General features: G+C 44.2%; 1 protein-coding gene across 1 annotated transcript in view; it reads right to left on the bottom strand.

Moving 5' to 3' along the window:
- Positions 1 to 18,988, bottom strand: part of LOC109032740 (signal-induced proliferation-associated 1-like protein 3) — a 157,172-nt gene that overhangs the window by 17,573 nt on the left and 120,611 nt on the right. Inside the window, exons 2-7 of the mRNA XM_072302682.1 lie at positions 7,533 to 7,873; positions 5,973 to 6,302; positions 3,211 to 3,540; positions 1,182 to 1,474; positions 549 to 703; positions 90 to 214 (exon numbers count right to left, since the gene is read on the bottom strand). Coding sequence (XP_072158783.1) covers positions 90 to 214; positions 549 to 703; positions 1,182 to 1,474; positions 3,211 to 3,540; positions 5,973 to 6,302; positions 7,533 to 7,864 — 1,565 coding nt within the window. The 5' untranslated portion in view covers positions 7,865 to 7,873. The remainder of the gene's footprint in view (positions 1 to 89; positions 215 to 548; positions 704 to 1,181; positions 1,475 to 3,210; positions 3,541 to 5,972; positions 6,303 to 7,532; positions 7,874 to 18,988) is intronic.

Below are 18,988 nucleotides of genomic sequence, written 5' to 3'. Positions count from 1 at the left end.
AAAAGTAACATAAGAAACAGTTTTACTGAAACATATTTTTAGTGTTCCTTTAGATAAAATATGACTATTGTTGTAGATGAAAGACTCACCATGATAACTGGATTTCAGGGGTTACATATTCTAAAACTTCTTTGGTATTCATGTGCTTGTTACTGCTGGATGGTTTCAGATTTGGAATTAAGTCTTCTAGTACGGATCCTCTAAGTGTTTGAAGCTGAAAAAAGATGAACTCTCAGTGAAATTGCGAAAAACTCAGAGTGGTAAATGATAACTGAGGGATGAACAATATATTCATGTGTAATCCATTGAGCATTTTCAAGTAATGAAAGACTTTTCCTGAAAATTCAGGTTGAGAATGAAAAGAGCACTTCCACAAGAGATGGTTGAGACCAGTAAGGATCAATTGCTCTAGGCAAAAAATTGTGTTTTTTTTTGTTTAAGCTCATAAATAAGCAAAAAATAATATGATCTGTGAAGAAGAATAGTTTCTTCGTCCAGAATTAACAGTGTGTACAGAAACTAGAGTTAGGTGAATTTTGGGTACTAACCTCACTGGTTCGGATTAATAACCTATATCTAAACATATGATTAGGACTAGTTGCATTGTTTGTGTTCTCCCCATTTGACCGATTTACTCGTTCCCGTTTTATAGAGATTGCCACTGGTCCCAAGTTTTCATCCATTCCAAACCAATTTTGGTGATCTGAAAAAAGAAAAAAAAACAGACAATGAAATATAACTACCAGCATACGTAAAAGCAAGAAGGAAGAAAAAAATTGAAAAGAAGGAATTCGGACGTAAACTCCCGCTTTTGCACATTCTAGGATAGAGATTTAATAACATGAGAAGATGGTATTTATCTTGGTGCATGCGTTAACACAAGTGATTCAAACTTTCATGATAAGGCTGGAGCATTTGTCTCTCGAGGATACTTGAAAACAATCTTGTATAATCACTTGTAAATAGAAGATTGTACATCACTTAATGAGAGTGGAATTTTAGCCAGATTTTTCCTCTTATCAATATGTAAAATTTCAGTTCCTCCACTCTTCATTTGTAAGTGATATTTTTTTCTGGTTTCAGACAAAGCGAACAAAATTGCAAACAAAATTTTAAAAAAAAATTGAAGCTGTAAAATATTAGAAGAAAATGAGTGCCCTCTGATTTTGGCTGCAACCTACCTTGACCAAAAAAGTAGCGGCGATAATACAAAGCCCCTTGATCAACACTTTCAATAGTTCGATGGTGTTTCTGGTATGGGCAAGTCCCGTGTTTCCAATGTGTGTCTCCTGGGGGAAATTCGAGAATCGACACTCCGTATGACAGGGGTGGACGATGGTATGGTCGGTGATAGGAGCGGTACGAAGAGGAATGTCGGTTTTTGGCATTGCTCAATGACTCATTGGTGTTGACTCTTGTTAAACTGACAACTCGCTCCTCTTCACCACCCATTTCGTTTCTAAAGAAAGGACAGCTGAAAAACAAAAAATCTAGGGTAAATTATAATATCAGAACAGATATCTATTTCCTGCATCAACACAACTGATGTAAAAACAAAATGTGGGCAGCAATTGCGTTTGTGTAGTTAATTTTGATCTTCTTTACAAAATTTCAGATTGAGAAAATGCATGCACATACTGATATGCAAGCTTTTTGATAGGTTTTTTCGATTCATATTTTTAGTATTATAGCTTTTTTTTACAGGCTTTCTTGAAATCTTTGCTTACCCTTAGAGTTCTGGCAAGATAGAATAGCAAGGTTGGGAGAACACAAGCTGTTTTTGAAAAAATTATGATATTAATTATTTCAACTACAACTAGTCTTGAAATATATTCTGAGAAAAATTCACTACTAAAATCCAATTTTCAAGTGAGGTTGTTACACCAAAAACTTTCTTTCTGCTGTAAGCCTGGATGTAATTTTGAAACTTTGAATACGTATTTCTCGAAGTAGTAAATATTACACTCATGCACCTTGTCCTCCAAACCCCTTAATTGAGATCCCAATTCCAGAGAATCATTGAACAAAAAATTGGAAGACCTTAGTCTTTGGGAAGCAACTAATCTATTTTTTTAAACCATGGACATTTCTGTCACAGCACAATGTTGGCTTAGTTGCAAAAACCAAAAAAATCGGACAAGTTTATACAAGCCACTTTGTGTGTATGGACAGAAGAGTTTGCACATCAAGTTCCTGTACATTCTGTGCAACTCCTTGAATGGCTTTGGGAGGATAGAGGACTTGGGCAGCTGGGTCTCACAGAGCACCAAAAGCGCTATGAAAGCAGCTTATATGGTGTATGTAAGTTTCAGGTTCTTACAGGCGCTAAAGGATTCCTCACCCAAAAAACAAAATCTAAAAAGGGTAGGTCATTGTTTGGACCACTCGCCTAAACGAGAGTGTTATTTCGGCAACTTGCCCAAATGAAAATGCTAATAAGGCAACGTTGTTTTTAAAACTTACCTTTTTAGTAGGACAGTAGTTGATATACTTCAATGATCGCTGGGTCAGCGCGAGAGAAAATGATGAAAAGTTGGATTGATTGACAAGAAGTTCCCAAATTCTGCTGATTTTTTATTACATCTTGAAATTAGTGCCATTTTACATCGACAGATCCTGAAAATCGTACTTTCAGGCTGACCTGCCTTAAGCAAATAGCTGGCACCGATCCCAAGGTATAGAAATCTCAAAATAAGCTGACAAATCTTTGATTTTAGATAGATTTTTGTGACGACACCTATGTGACAATCAAATATTCTTGGGGGGGGAGGGAGGTAAGTTCCCCGGATTGTGTTCCTAATTTTAAAGCAGAATTTAGGGACTTCCTGTCAACCAAACCCAGTTTTCATCGTTTCCTCCAGCACTGACCCAGCGAACATCGGAGTAGGTCAACTGCTGTCCATCTATAAGAGTGATTTTTAAAAACAACGTTGCCATATTCAGAGGCGGATCCAGCAATTTGGCAACACCGGATTCCCTCCACTTAAACCTATGTAAAATAATCGATTCTTGTCAGAGCACCTGGCCTCACCAAAAATCGATACATTTCCATAGGTTTAAATGGAGAAAAACGATGTTGCCAATTTGCTGGATCCGCCAATGGCCATTTTAGCAGTTTCATTTGGGCCAGTCACCCAAATAATACGCTCGTTTGGGCGAGTCACCCAAATGATCGACTACCCTAAAGAGAGGATCTCCAGCGGGAGTTACCTTTCAACGAGATCATTACAGCGTCCATCGCCCAGGTCCTCATCATTAGTGTCCGCTCCCTCGGGAGTGGCGGCCCGCGCACCGATCATGGAGGCAGCCGAAGCTCCTGTCGTGGTGTTGCGTCTGCGGGACAGAAGGAGACTCCTCAATCGTGCGACATAGCCGAGATTAGCTGTTAGGGACTGACAGTCGTAGTGGGCGAATGCTCGTCGACGTTGCTTGTCCTCTGTCTCGGCATCCTGGTTCCCCATCGCCGCTTGATCGTTGTTGTTGGCACTGTTCGACGTCTTCTCGTCCTCCTCTTGGAGACGGTCTCCACCGTTGCTCCTCCTGGAAGAATCAAATATGAAAATTAGTCATTATGATGATGCAAGGCTGACCTTGATTTTCGGGTTTTCCACTCTCCCCTTCACCGGGCACTTGAGAATCGTCATCGCCCTTGACAGGCGCTACAGGGTGTCTAGTTTTTTTTTCACTTGGGGAAATCCTGATTTTTCCTGATTTTTGACTGCTAACTCCTGATTTCATAATTTTTCCTAAACCTGATTTTTTGCGAAGAAAAATTAGGCGAAAGTAACTTCACAAAAATACCTCGATAAAAAAATCCGATCGGACGGCCGACTTTTCTCAAATCCTGATAGAATCGGGAAAATCCTGATGCTATTTCTAGGGAAGAATATCTTAAGAGCATTCAAATGTTGCCAAAGTTCCTTCAATAAACTGTTTGATAGGGAGAAAAGTTAAAAATATGTATTTTTGGTTGATTTTTGGAAGACCAGGATTTCCATAATTTTTTCATTTTCCGATTCACAGATTTTCTCCGGACTATTTTTGCTTTCCCAAGTCTCCAACATTTTCGAATTCCCTAACAATAACGTTCGAATAAAATTCCAACTAACACTTTGATTACTTCCTATTAATTACACTCACTTTTACTTTTACTGAGCGCTCCTAATGAGATTCCCTGATTCTTCACATGAATTTCCTGCCATTCCCTGACTTTTCAATGTCGCCAAAAATCCCCTGACTTTCCCAAGTTTTCCACGTTTTTCGGACTGCCGGAACCCCTGAATACGCTAAATTATATTGTGAATGAAATATCGTGAAAAATCAGAGAGAAACAATTGGCAAGATTTCTTGAGAATTTGCACTTAATAAGAGAGAATTTGGTGAGGTCGAAAAGTTCATACGGTGTTTTGCCTTAGCACGGCAGAGTAGATTCGGTACGGTAAGCGTGTCACGTAGCTCACGCGTTTCCGGGGGACTTAGGTAATCTGGCCGAGTATTTACTGCGGCGAGAAGTGGCACTGGGCCACTAGGGCGCCTTTTCCGGAGGCATCGCTTTTTGTGCAGTTCCCTCACGCTATGCTAGGATGAGCTGCTCATCCTCGCACACAACTACTGCAATATTCTTCATACTCAGAGCCCACAAAAATAATTAATGGAAACTATTCTCTTGGACGGTTTGTCTCCTGAAAGCTATTGCGATTCCCGAAATTCAAACGCCTTCGTCACCCTCTGGTGACGATTGAGGATGAGCAAGACGGAGGTGTTGTTCTTGACATATTAATATGATCCATTGAAATTGAACTTCATTTTGCAATTAGGAACTACAATGTCTGGCTCATCCGTGAAAACACTCATGTGCAGAGGGCATGCTGGTAAATGCGCTGTTTCTAGGCTGAGCCAGAGGATTATTGCTTTCCAGAACGTTCCCGATCAGCTTCAGCAACCGAGAACGTTTCCGCAGAAGTTCCAGCTCTCGACAAGGTACACTCCCAAGAAAGTTCTTAATCCCTTGAAAAAGAGAAAGAAAATCCGAGAAAGAAGCCCAAGGGGACGTTCGCAAAAGAGCTCTTGATCCTGAGAATGTTTCTGAGAAACACCTTATTTCATGAAGCGTTTCCATGAAGGAAACTCTTGGAAACGTTCCCAAAGAAATGTCTGCTCCTAAAAAGTCCCTGAGAAGGTTCTTGATTTCGCAACCATTCTCGAAGAAGTTCTTGCTTCCGGGAGCGTTCTCGAAAAAGTTCTTGATTTCAGAATCCTTCCCGAGGAAGTTCTTGCTCTCGGGGGCGTTCCCGAAGAGATTTCTGCTCCCTACGACGTCCCAACGAGACCTCTTGATCCTAGGAACATTCCTAAGAAACCCTTGGATGCGGGAAGGATCCCGACGCAGTTCTTGCCCCGACTCGGAGCCCCAGATATCCTCATAATGGACTTATCTTTCCGGGAGCGTTCCCGAAGAAGTTTTTTTATTTCAAAACCCTTCCCGAAGAAGTTCTTGCTCTTGGGAGCGTTCCCGAAGAGGTTTCTGCTCCCGAAGATATCCCTAAGGGACTCCTTGCTCCTGGGAACGTTCATGAGAAACCCTTGGATCCGGACACAAGTCTTGCTCCCACTCGGAGCCCTGGATATCCTAAAGTTCTTGATTTCAAAATCTTTCCCGAGGAATTACTTGCTCTCGGAAGCGTTCCCGAAGACGTCCCTAAGAGGCTTCTTGCTCTTGGGAACGCTCATAAGAAACCCTTAGATCCGAGAAAGATCCCGACACAGTTCCTGCTCCGACTCGGAGCCCTGGATATCCTAAAATGTTTGATTTCGAAATCTTTCCCGAGGAAGTACTTGCTCTCGGAAGCGTTCCCGAAGACGCCCCTATAAGAGCCTTCTTGCTCTTGGGAACGCTCATAAGAAAACCTTGTACCCGGAAAGGATTTCGACACAGTTCTTGTTCCGACTCGGAGCTCCGGATATGGACTTACCTTTGAACGCCGTTGCTGTTGGGGGAGCTCCAGAATCGGTGGAACTTGATCTTGTGCTTGGGCGAGGAGTTGGCGTTGCGGGCGTCGGCGCGGGAGTCGGGGGTCTCCGGCCCGGAGGGGCTCCCGGTGCCGTCGAGGGAGTCGCCGGGCTCCGAGTGGGAGTCGGCCGTGCTCTTGCTCCGCAGGCTCCCGCGTCCGTCGTCGTCCTTGCCTTTCCCGCCTCCGCCTCGGCTCCGGTCCAGGCCTAGCACGGCCGGCTTGTACTCCTGCAGCAGGGCGAAGAAGTTCTCGCTCCCGGAACCTGGGCCCGAAGGGTGGTTGTGCCCGAATCTGAAATCAAAATAATCCACATTGAAGTCTCGCCACTCTCGAGTGACCATAAACTTATCCTCGCCTACTAGTAACAGGTTGACACTTTCAATTTCGTCCCGACGGAGGATCTGTTACGAACGGGAAGACAAAATAGGAAAGGGTAAGAAAACGAGGAAGAATACGCAGAATAAGAAGAAGAAAAGGAAGAAGAGGAAAAGGAAGAAGAGCAATACAGTATTCTTTTCGTCTTCTCCTAATTTCTCTTCATTACCGTCTTCTTCTTCTTCTTCTTCTTCTTCTTCTTCTTCTTTCATGTCTTTTTTCTCTTCATTTCCCATCCATAGTGTTTGAGCTCCTTCTTTGCTTTTGGCTGATGTATTTAGGAATCTCTTTGACACACAAATCGCAGGATTGTAATCAAGATCGCTCCTTAAACAACTACATTGTGATGAGGGGAGGTTTAAATAGGGCTTCAACTCGCCATCATGAACAGGAAAGGTCTTCATAGAAGGAAAATTTTACAGGCCTCTGTTGAAATGCAAAAGTGCTTAAAAGACAAATCCTTTCAAGGGGTTGCAATGATTTGCTGCTAGGTACTAAACTCCCAAAATAAAGTTAAATTATTGTAGATTTTGGAACATTTAAGGTAGGTAGGTTCGTTCTTAAAGTTTTTTGTAACCATGGTAAATGCAATCGCATAGGACTCCTAACATATGCCAGATGAGGATTCATTACAAATGGGGAGAAGATAGAAAAGGATAAGAAGAAGGAGAGGAGGAAGACGAAAGGAGGAAGAAAAAAGGGAGAAAAGTAAACTGTTCTTGTTCCTGTTTCTCTTCTTCTTTCTCTTTTTCTTCCCCCTATTCTCCTTCGTTGCCCTATCCTTCTTACCCCCTTTTCTTTTTCTTCTCATTCTCCTTTATTCGCTTCAATTTTTAATGCGTTCTCACCCAACACATGTAGGAGTCCTATTCAAGGTTGCCACAGACTTTAGAAAATGAAATTTTCGAACACATTTTAGTGAAATTCCATGACAACTGAAGATATGCCAGATAGTTAATACAACATTACTATAATAGTTTCGTTGTTCGAACCGTTGAACCCAATCTGGACAGCAAATAAAATGGACCCAACAATTTTCCCTGACATTCCCAGGTTTCTCAAAATTCCCTGACATTTCCCGTTATTCCCCGACTGTGGCAACCCTGGTTCAAGCCTTTAAATTTGGCAAGGGTCTCGACTACGAACCTGTCGGCGCCGATGACGTCAATGCTGCCGTGGGAGCCGTACTCCCGCCTGAGGGCGAGGATCTGGGGGTCGTAGTGGAGGGCGGCGGCCGGGCCGGCCTGAGGGTCGTGCACCAGCTCCAGGCTCGAGTTGCTCCGGTGGTGGGTCATGCCCGAGTTGACGCGGGCCCGCAGCACCGAGTTGTAGTAGTCGACCGCCTGGAGGGCCCGCTCCCGGGCTCCCCCGCGGCCCCGCCCCGCGCTCCCGCCTCCGCCCCCGCCGCCGCCCGGCCCCCCCGCGCCCGGTGTCGTCGCCGCCGTCGCCGCCGCATCCGGGCTGTTGAGCCCGACCATCACATACTCCTGCAACATACAACAAACACAGAGTAAGTACACGGTTGAACATTTCCATATTTATGCTTCAGGCACGTGGCCCAGGAGACTTTGGGGGGCTCAAGCCCCTTCCGAAAGCAAAACAAGGAGGGGAAAAATGAGGAAAAGGGCACTGAAAAAAAAACTCAACCGTGGGAGCCGCAATTACAGGCTACATAGACGTACCGTCCGTTCCGGGCTCAGAGGCCGAAAATTCCGGCTGCTGGAGGCGTAGCTTCGATTGCTCCGGGTTCAGAGGCCGAAGCTACGGCTCCAGCAGCCAGAATTTTCGGCCTTTGAGTCCGGAAAGGACGGTATGTCTATATAGCCCGTAATTGCGGCTCCCATGGCCGGAGTTTTTTTTTCAGTGGGGAGACGGAAAATACAAGAAGGCAAGAAAAAAAGAAGTTTGAACTTCCAAAATGCGTCGAAATAGATCTAAAATTTGAAAAAATTTTCCAGATGTGTTGAATGCAACAACTTGAAAGTATCGTAGGCTGAAGTAAAAAAGATACGTAATTCTTCCGTTAGAAATTGATGGAAAATCTGACTTTTCCCAGTTTTCCCTGACCTGTTGAAATTCCCTGATTTTTCCGGTTTTCCAGACTTGCAGACGCCCTGTGGTTGCTACTTGCTACTTACGATTGGCTAGCGCATATTGGACTATCATGCGATCTGCGATCACGGTTCGATCTCCGCGGTTTGCACCTGACCTTTCGTCAACCATAACTTTAACCTTCGGTTGAGGGTGCTCGGAGTGTTGGTCAAATTTTAGCCGGGTGATACATAGGCTGTCCCAAAAAGAAGTGGACTGATGCTGTAATTTCCGAACTGATCATTGCAGCGATCTTTTCTTGGTTGCGTTTTAAAGATCAACTCAATACCTATCGATTAAGACCAAGATCATCAAAATCGGTCAAAAATTGACCGAGTTATGACGTTTTCCGTGAGAGGAGTAAAAATTCAGCCTACCGTTTTTTGAAGAAAAAATCATACCGAGAGTTACGCGTGTCAAGCTTCATCTCCACTGTAACTTCTCTCCCGTAATGTTTTCCTTCATCAGTGACACAATATAACTAAAAACCTGTTGGTAACAGTGTCTAGTCGGTGTCCGACTCATGCCGTAACCATAGCGACCAGGGAGGACCGGGGAGACTCGCGCAGAATTCGGCGACAACTTCGCCCGCCAGCGACAGTTTTCGAGTGCGCGCGCTCAGTGCAGTGGCAATTTGTTAGTGCCGTTTTCATTCGTTTTTTCGAGATTATGGAAAAGGACAGTGAAATTGTGAAAGAACAGACAATTTCACTGTCCTTTTCCATAATCCCGAAAAAACGAATGAAAACGGCACTAACAAATTGCCACTGCACTGAGCGCGCGCACTCGAAAACTGTCGCTGGCGGGCGAAGTTGTCGCCGAATTCTGCGCGAGTCTCCCCGGTCCTCCCTGGTCGCTATGGTTACGGCATGAGTCGGACACCGACTAGACACTGTTACCAACAGGTTTTTAGTTATATTGTGTCACTGATGAAGGAAAACATTACGGGAGAGAAGTTACAGTGGAGATGAAGCTTGACACGCGTAACTCTCGGTATGATTTTTTCTTCAAAAAACGGTAGGCTGAATTTTTACTCCTCTCACGGAAAACGTCATAACTCGGTCAATTTTTGACCGATTTTGATGATCTTGGTCTTAATCGATAGGTATTGAGTTGATCTTTAAAACGCGACCAAGAAAAGATCGCTGCAATGATCAGTTCGGAAATTACAGCATCAGTCCACTTCTTTTTGGGACAGCCTATGTAAATCCGTAACACGCGATGAACCGGGCCTTAGCCGAGCAAGGTAACCTACCATGTCAATTGACAGAGCTGAACTCTGGTTCACCGAACCGAGGGTCCAGTTCTGCAACCCGAAAAAGTGTGGTTCACATGAAACACGTTCCGCCATCAACCGAAGTTTTTCGGTTCAGCGAGCTGAAGTTCGGCAGGGTTGTCGACGGGAGCAGTCGGTTCTCTCGACTGAAGGCTCTTCTCTCCGAGCCGAAACGCGCCTACTGCACTATTCGGTTCGACTAAGTTCAATCGGAGCCGCGTCTGCCGAGCACCGGGGGGGGGGGGGGGGGGGGGGCGATGGATAAAAAGTGGGTAAACAGCTAACACGATGCGAGCATCCGATTATCCACGGCGATCCGCGCAGAACGGATGTGCTCCGACTGACTTACAACCGGCCGGAAAACCCGGATAATCCGAAAATATCGCCATCGTAAAGATATCGAGCGGTGCAGGTACGGTAAGGTGCACCGCTGCCAGAGTGCACGTCGAGTCTAGCATGCAAACATTTCCTTGAAATGCCGAGTGTTTTTCATGGTACCAATGATCAAATACATGGGGCTGCCACGAAATTTAGACAATTAATTTACCTGACACATTTTGGCGAAATTCCCTGACGATTGAAAAAATTATGCCAGATCGTTAAAAAGACAAAGTTAGAAATAGTTCTCGGGTGAAATTTGTTGTTCGGAACGCCGCAAGCCCATTCGAGAAAGCAAATGAAGATGATTTAACGATTTTCCTCTGAAATTTTCGTCATTTTCCCTTACATTTCCAGGTTTTCCCTGACTTTTTAAAATTCCCTGACATTTCCCGGTTTTCCCTGACTGAGGCAACCCTGAATACCCCGCTGAGGCTGTTGCAGGACCCAGGACTCGGGAGCTGCCTGGATAGGAGCTGTTTCCTGGACGAGTTTAAGCGAGAACAAACGCGTTTCCGAACTTTTAAGAAAAAGCTCAGCGCAGCTTTTACGATAGGAATAAAGAGGCTTGAAATTGTAGTGATAACCACCTAAGTCCCCATGGCAAGACCTCTCGCCAAAGACCCGATGGCAAAACGACTTGCCATTTCAAGTTCTAGTTTGAGTCGCCAGAGCGCTGCACTGACAACATTGAATAACTTGAATAGGCGAACTATAATGCGCTATTTTGCGCTGCGAAAGGGAGATTAATTTTGTTGCGATTTTTGACGGCGTGGAAAGTAAAAATACGAACAGTTAAAATTGGCTCAGGACTGGAGCACAGCGAAAATTGTGAAATCTCTGGGTCTTCGGAGGATACACGACCGCATTTCTTCGGGCTGAAGCTGAAGACGGCATAAGAAACTATTTCCATTTCATGATTTTTCCATTTTCTCGTCAAACTGGAAGTCCCCCACTGGAAAAAAAAAAACACATTGGATCTAGAGTCTAGACTCTTAAAAACATCGACAAGAAAAAGTACTCTTGATTCAATCAGAATCTAGCTTAAATCAAGAACCAAGCCTCTGAATTTAAGCGGATTTCGTTTTGATTCAAGCAAAAGTCCGATTGAATCAAGACTATTTTTTCTTGTCAATGTTTTCAAGAGTGGACTCTAGGTCCAATGTGTTTTTTTTTCCAGTGCCGTGCTATCCCGACCAATTTTTCTTTTTCATACCACCATCATGATGTAAAAAAAAAGAAGGATTTTTAAGTGTCCATACCTTCCGTCTGATCTTGGCGTCCGAGTAGAGTAAAAATACGCGCGGGGCCCAACTCGCAGACGAAGTGGGGGGGGGGGGGGAGGGGTCATAAACGGGCCTCGTTGTTGGCGGCCGCGGCCGGTAAGTGAAAAAACAAATAAGCAGGGAGTAAACGAGCCCCCCTACGCGCCCCCCGCCCCCACGCTCCCGGCCGGACTTTCGGAGGTTCCCCGAAGTGAGCGCGTAAAAGTGATCTGCCCGATTCCGAAGGTGAGAATGGTGCTTTGGTGCTTATGGTGCTTCGCCGGTCATCTTATGCGCCGCGCGGTGGGCTGCACTGTCTAAATAATGGACCACTCCACAGGATAAGAGTTTTAGTACCGCTGGAAGTGTCGAGCACGATTAAAACGGCTTCATTTTTCGTGCACGCAACACGGACATCCGTGAAGCATTAATAGTTGCATTCGAGAGAGAATGAGAGTTTTAATACCACTAGGAGTGTCGCGCACGATTGAAACGCCTTCATTTTTTGTGCACGCAATACGGACATCCGTGAATCATTAATAGTTGCATTCGAGAGAGAATGAGAGTTTTAATACCACTAGGAGTGTCGCGCACGATTGAAACGCCCTCATTGTTTGTGCACGCAACACGGACATCCGTGAAGCATTAATAGTTGCATTCGAGAGAGAGTGAGAGTTGTAGTACCACTAGAAGTGTCGCGCACGATTAAAACGCCTTCATTTTTGGTGCACGCGGCACGGACATCCGTGAAGCATTAATAGTTGCATCCAAGAAAGATAATCATCGTCGCGTTGCGTCACGCATGTTGACGGACAATGTACCATTTTTTTGGAGAGAGAACGAGTTCATTTTTGCACGAGCCCTAAAGTATATAAGAATACTTATAAACTAGGATTCATCTTAACTCTTCTGACGACAATCGGTGGTAATACATTGTTAGATGCTTAAAAGGACACGATTTGAAATAGTTTTAAGGCAAAACTCATTGTTCAAAACGTCAAACCCATTTTCATTCTAGAAAGGAAAACAAGGTGACTGGAAAACAAGAAAAAGTACTCTTGATTCAATCAGAATCTGGCTGAAATCAAGAACCAAGCCTCTTAATTTAAGCGGATTTCGTTTCGATTCAAGCAAAAATCCGATTGAATCAAAAGTATTTTTTCTTGTCAATGTTTCCAAGTGTCTGGACTCTAGATCCAATGTGTTTTTTTTTTTTTTTTTTTTTTTTTTTCCAGTGTATTTCTTACGTCCTTTGTCCATTGCAATCACCCGCTTCCACTGATAGGATCCCTCCATATCTTTTTTGTCTTCTTTGCCTATTGATTTGTCTATAAATTTCAATAATCAGCCCGCAGCTAAGCCTTGAGCTCGTCGCCTCGTCGGTCTCCAGGACTCCAACTCTTGACCTCGAGTGCGCCGTGGCGGGAATAAAGAAATTACCGGGGGATTCGGAAGTGGGTGGCGTCGGCGTCGGGGGTCGTAAAACAATTTACGGTCCGACCCGCCGCCGCCGCCGCCGAAGTTGTTTCCACGCTCAGTCGATAAAATGATGAATGCTCGATCCCGAGGATCGTGGATTGATTCCCCGATCGATCCGCTAACTTCATCGTCCGCCGCACAGTGGACCGAGTCAATAGGAGAAGTCGAACAAAATTTGGAAACTTTAACACCTTATAACTTCGTTTATACACAACTTTGAGGTTCTGAAAGTGGTTTCATTGGTTTTCTCGTCAAATTTTCTTCCAGGAGCACCCCTTAGATATTAAATATGATGAAATAAACATCAAAATTTGCAGTTTTAGTCAGGGCCGGATTTAAGGGGTGGCCAACTGGCCACATGGGCCGCGGCCGATGGCAGCAAATTTTGCAACTTTCTCAAATGTAGGCATAAAAAAATCGGATTAAAAAAAAAAAATTACAAACAAGAAAAGGCGACAAAATTTCTCAATCCCCGAGAGTATATGAGATGAAAAGGAGAAGCCCTCGGCGCGGCGGCGGTCGGCATGTAACACATATTAGCGCCTACAAGACTGCATGGATACTTCACGCATTGCATCAAACACAGCGCGGTCATTGCGGTCAGCGAGAAACGCATAGCGCCTACAAGACTGCATGAATACTTCACGCATTGCGTCAAACACGGTACGGTCTGCGCGGCGCGGCGGCGGATGTTACAATTTTTAAACCACATTTATGTTTGCTCTTTCATAATTTTTCCGTTCATTTATTATGAATGAAGGGCCCTGTCCGCACAGAGGTAGGTTTACGGAACTTACTTTTCGCCTAAAGTTCCGTCAACTTTTGCTAGTATAGCAGTGTCACGCGGCTTTCCCAAAATATGTGTCCAACACGAGTAAACGCGTCTTATGCACCCCTCCCCTCCGGCACGTTCACTTGATGGTTTTTAATATGTTTCAAAACGAATGAGAAGGGGGCGGAAAAATACAGGCGGCCAATGGGCGGCAAGTAGGTACATCCGGCCCTGGTTTTTGTCAAAAATTTCATGTCCGACGTCTCTATCTGACCCGATTCACTGTGCGCCGACCGGACCTCGGATCCCGAATCGGGCCGCCGTGAACTCGAAATAAACAGGACCACGCTTCTGGACCGCCCCTAGGCCTCACCAAGCTGTAGATCAAATCCGTCAGAGCGAGAGCACGAGGGCTCAATATGCTCTCAGGGAGAAAAAAAAAAAGGCACGAAAGACGCATTTGAGAATGGTGCCTTTCAGCATGAAAAAGTTCAATCGATTCCCTTCACAATATAACTAACTTCATCTAACGTCAGAAGAAACTTCCCTAAATTTTGATTAAATTCATGGTATCTGGAATCAAGGAACTTTTCAGAAAATGTGCCCAAGTCAAAAAATCGTGTGCGAGAAAATCTATTTGAAGTTCCTTGAAAGGGGGGAGGGGCAAGCGTCAATTACTACGTTACTGGGGGGAGTCTTTGGTTGTGTTTTGAGGCATTGGGAACAGGAACGTAGCTTCGGGGTGGAGGGGGCTGACCCTCTCTTTAATCGAAAATAGTATCATCTGCAACCCTTCCGAAATCCGGGCGGATGAAACAAAATCTTCGCCCACAAAAACTCTTCTTCACAGTATAATGTTTCATGACAGTTCGAAAGTATTTTAAGCTGGAATATTCCAAATAGCGTAATTGCTGTGCAGATTTCAATGAAAAATTTGCGTAACGGAAGCTATGCGTCAAAATGGAGTTAAAACTTCAAGAATTTTCCGACAGGGCCGGATTTACCTACTTGCCGCCCATGAGCCGCCTGTATTTTGCCGCCCCCTTCTCATTCGTTTTGAAACATCAATAAAAACCATCAAGTGAACGTGTCGGAGGGGGAGGGGTGCATAAGACGCGTTTACCTACTTGTGTTGGATACATTTTTTGGGAAAGCTCTGTCAACACTACTAGCAAAATTTAACGGAACTTTGCGCGAAAGTTAAGTTCTGTAAACCTATCTCTATGTGGACAAGGTTCTCCATTCATAAGAAATGAACCAAAAAATCATGAAACAACAAACATAAATGTGGTTTAATAATTTTAACTTCCGCCGCTGCGCCGCGCTGATCGTACTGGGATTGGCGCAATGCGTGAAGTATTCCTGCAGTCTTGTAGGCGCTATACATTTCACGCCAACCGCTCCTGACCGCACTGTGTTCGGCGCAATGGGTGAAGTATTCATGGAGTCTTGTAGGCGCTAACATGTGTTACATGCCAATCGCCGCGTCGAGGGTTTGTCCTTTTCATCTCAAATCCTCGTTATCATTCCTCTCTGCGTTGAGCTCCAGGCCAAATTGCGTGTTTAGTTCCTCTTTTCACTCTACTAATTAAAGATGCTATTTCTTGTATCGCCGGAAAACGACAAAATTAGAAATTACTATACTCTCAGGAAAGAGAGATTTCGTCTCCTTTTCTCATTGATGATTTTTTTCAGAATCCGATTTTTTTATGCCTACATTTAAAAAAAATTGCAAAATTTGCCGCCATGGGCCGCGGCCCATGTGGCCACCCCCTTAATCCGGCTCTGGGGAGGGAAGCCCCCCCCCCCCGACTGGGTAGTAGTATTTCATACACTTCCAGACCTCCCGATGATATGAGGGGGACAGGCCCTCCAAAGCCAAATAATCTAGCTACGCCCAAGGTCGGGGTCGAAAATGCCGAAAAAATGCGTTACGTGATTATCGATGAACGCTCTCTCTGGAGAGAAAATTGACTAAGGTTCAGTGACACACATAATCAAATTCCTCATTCCGGGGATTTCCCCTTTTTTTGCAGAATTTAGAAGCAATCTACGTTAGCTAATTCCAGGTAAATCGGTTCTACTCCGCTGGATTTGGCACATGAGGTCGCGATTTTTTCCGCGCAGTAGCGACGCTACGGCATACAGTGGATCGAGTCAATTAGAGAGGTCGGACATGAAATTTTTGACTATAACGGTAAATTTCGATGTTTATTTCGTCGCATTTTAAATTTCTAGGGATGCTAAGAGAAGGAAATTTTACAGGGAAACCAATGGAACCACTTTAAGAACCTCAAAGTTTTGTATAAATGGAGTTATAAGCGTTTAAAGCATGGTGCCTAGGATTTTTGACTGGGCTCATTCCCTGACTTTTCCTGATTTTCAGGAGCTTATTCCCTCATGAGAAAGCGATATTTTTTCCCACTTCCCCGAGATTTCCTGGGGGAAAAGAATATAACTCTCTCCAGAGTTCCATATAGGTATGAATATAGATTTTAATTCATTTTTCAGCCAACTCTTTAGCGCACATTCAATATTTTAATTCCGATACCGATAGCGTTCCTGATGTATATTATCTGGTCAATGAAAGCTTCTCCATTTTTTAGATGATTTGATGCTTCAAATGTGTCATTCAAGAAGTCAATAAAAGCGCTCGGTATCAGATTAGACCGCCTTTGAAAACGAAATGAGCCCTAAGCGGTAGAGGAAGAAATTCCCGGTTTCTGGAACAGATTCCCTGATTTTTCCCTGATTTTCCCTGTAAATTTTCATTCCCTGATGAATCCCGGTTTTTCCCGTTCTAGAAACCATGGTTCAAAGATTCCAAATTTTGTCCGAGCTCTCCTACTGACCCGATCCACTGTGCGGCAGCAGCTTTGGGCGATCCCCAACCGACGATGGCCACGCCTCGGTCAACCGGGTTCGGTCCTTGGCCGTCAGCCTCCGAGGCGATTCTTGTTACGAGTTGGTAACACTGGGATTCGCCCCTTAAAATTCAGGAAAACAATCGATATCTATCGGAGTAGACTACTCCAACTAGAATTGATTATTCGCAATGGCTTTAAGTGCATGACAAACAGAGTTACCAACTTCGCTCGAATCTTCAGAGACCTTCACTTGGGAGAAAAAATGCCACAAAAGTTCGGTTGAGCTTTCGTGCATGTAGTCTGGGCACGATCGACATATTTCAAAGTTTAACCTTCAGGTATTTTTTTTTATTTTTTGTAGGTTTAATGGGTTATACCCCTTCGTATACTACAGCCGACTATAGACAGAAGCACTGGAAAAATGGAACCACATTGGATCTAGAGTCCAGACTCTTAAAAACATCGACAAGAAAAAAAAATACTCTCGATTCGATCAGATTTAAGCTTAAATCAAGAACCAAGCCTCTTAATTTGAGCGGATTTCCTTTTGATTTAAGCTTAAATCTGATTGAATCAAGAGTCCATTTTCTTGTCAATGTTTTCAAGAGTCTGGACTCTAGATCCAATGTGTTTTTTTTTTCCAGTGTGTAATATTAGATGGTTATATCTGAAATCATACTATAAAGAAGTGCTGATATTATGGGAATACGTTGGATAAAAGGAGACTTGAACATTTTGAAGAAAAAGAAACCAACACCGTTTCACGTCCCGAGACTCATCAGGACGACTTGAAACCAACTGGGTCCTGGGAGACATTCTAAGTGAACGTAAGGGTTAACCTTCAGGCAGATTACTTTGGGAAAATTGAAACTTCAGTCAATCGATGAGTCATTATGGAATATTCGTGCAGAAGTTCCAGAGTCGCGAGTTCCCGATGAGAAAACGTTGTTTTTCCCCCGCGATCCGACAACGCGGGTTTTGAGGCCGCCAATTATGCCAGCAATAGGCCCCCTCCCCCTCCCTCCGAGAGAGGGCAAAGGGGAGAACACTCAATTAAACCCCACCTCGAAAAGTGCACACAAGTCGGAACCTATCAAGATAAAAACGTCTTGCCAACACCTCGGATGCGCGTCTCGCGGTGGCTCTGCCCGTTGATGATTACCATGGTTGGAGACGACAGAAAAGGCGAGGAAAATAGACTGATTTAGTCATACGTGTGAGGAATATTCAACGAAAATTTCAAGCGATAGAATCGGTTCATTTCTCTTCGATAAATATTTGTAAAGTGCATGGCCGGATTTACCTACTTGCCGCCCATGGGTCGCCTGTATTTTGCCGCCCTCTTCTCATTCGTTTTGAAACATCAATAAAAACCATCAAGTGAACGTGCCGGTGGGAGAAGGGTGCATAAGACGCGTTCACTCGTGTTGGACACATTTTTTACGTAAGCCCTGTCAACACTACTAGCAAAAGTTCACGGAACTTCGTGCAAAAGTTCAGTTCCGTAAACCTATCTCTGTGGGGACAAGGCCTTTCATTTGTAAGAAATGAACTAAAAAATTAAGAAAGAACAAACATAAATGTGGTTTAATAAATTTAACTTCCGCCGCCGTGCCGCGCTGACCACACTGTGTTTTGCGCAATGCGTGAAGTATTCATGTAGTCTTGTAGGCACTGTGCGTTTCACGCCGCGCCGACCGCTGTTGACCGTACTGTGTTTGACGCAATGCGTGAAGTATTCATGCAGTCTCGTAGGCGCTAATATGTGTTACATGCCGACCGCCGCGTCGAGGGCTTTTCCTTTTCATTTCAAGTCCTCGTCATCATTTCTCTTTGCGCCGCGCCGCTCCAGGCCAAATTACGTGTTTGGTTTCTCTAAAACTCAACTAATTAAAGGTGCACAGTCTTTTGTACCACCGAAATACCACAAAATTAGAAATTGATGAACTCTCAGGAAATGAGAGATTTTGTCACCTTTTCTTGTTAGTAATTTTTTTCTGAATCCGATTTTGTTGTACCTGCATTTAAAAAAATTGCAAAATTTGCCGCCCCCTAATTTTGCCGCCATGGGCCGCGGCCCATGTGGCCACCCCCTTAATCCGGCCCTGGTGAAGTGGGAGTGGAGATTTTTAAACGCCGCACAGTGGAGCGAGTCAATTAGAGAGGTCGGACATGAAATTTTTGACTAAAATTGCAAATTTTGATGTTTATTTCGTCACATTTTCAGCTTCAATGGGTGCATCTAGGAGGAAATTTTACGAGGAGACCAATGGAACCACTTTTAGAACCTCAAAGATGTGTATAAACAGAGTTATGAGCGTTTAAAGTTTCCAAATTCTGTCCGACCTCTCCTATTGACTCGATCCACCGTGCGCCGCAGAGGAGACACACGTTTATTGCAGTTTCACCGTCGATAAAAGGCAATTCTAGGGAAAATAGGTGTTAAAAAAATGACTATGAATAGACCCTTGCTG

The sequence above is a fragment of the Bemisia tabaci genome, chromosome 7 (genome assembly GCF_918797505.1).
Source record: "Bemisia tabaci chromosome 7, PGI_BMITA_v3".
Classification (NCBI taxonomy): domain Eukaryota; kingdom Metazoa; phylum Arthropoda; class Insecta; order Hemiptera; family Aleyrodidae; genus Bemisia; species Bemisia tabaci.
This window is presented reverse-complemented; position numbering and strand designations above follow the sequence as displayed.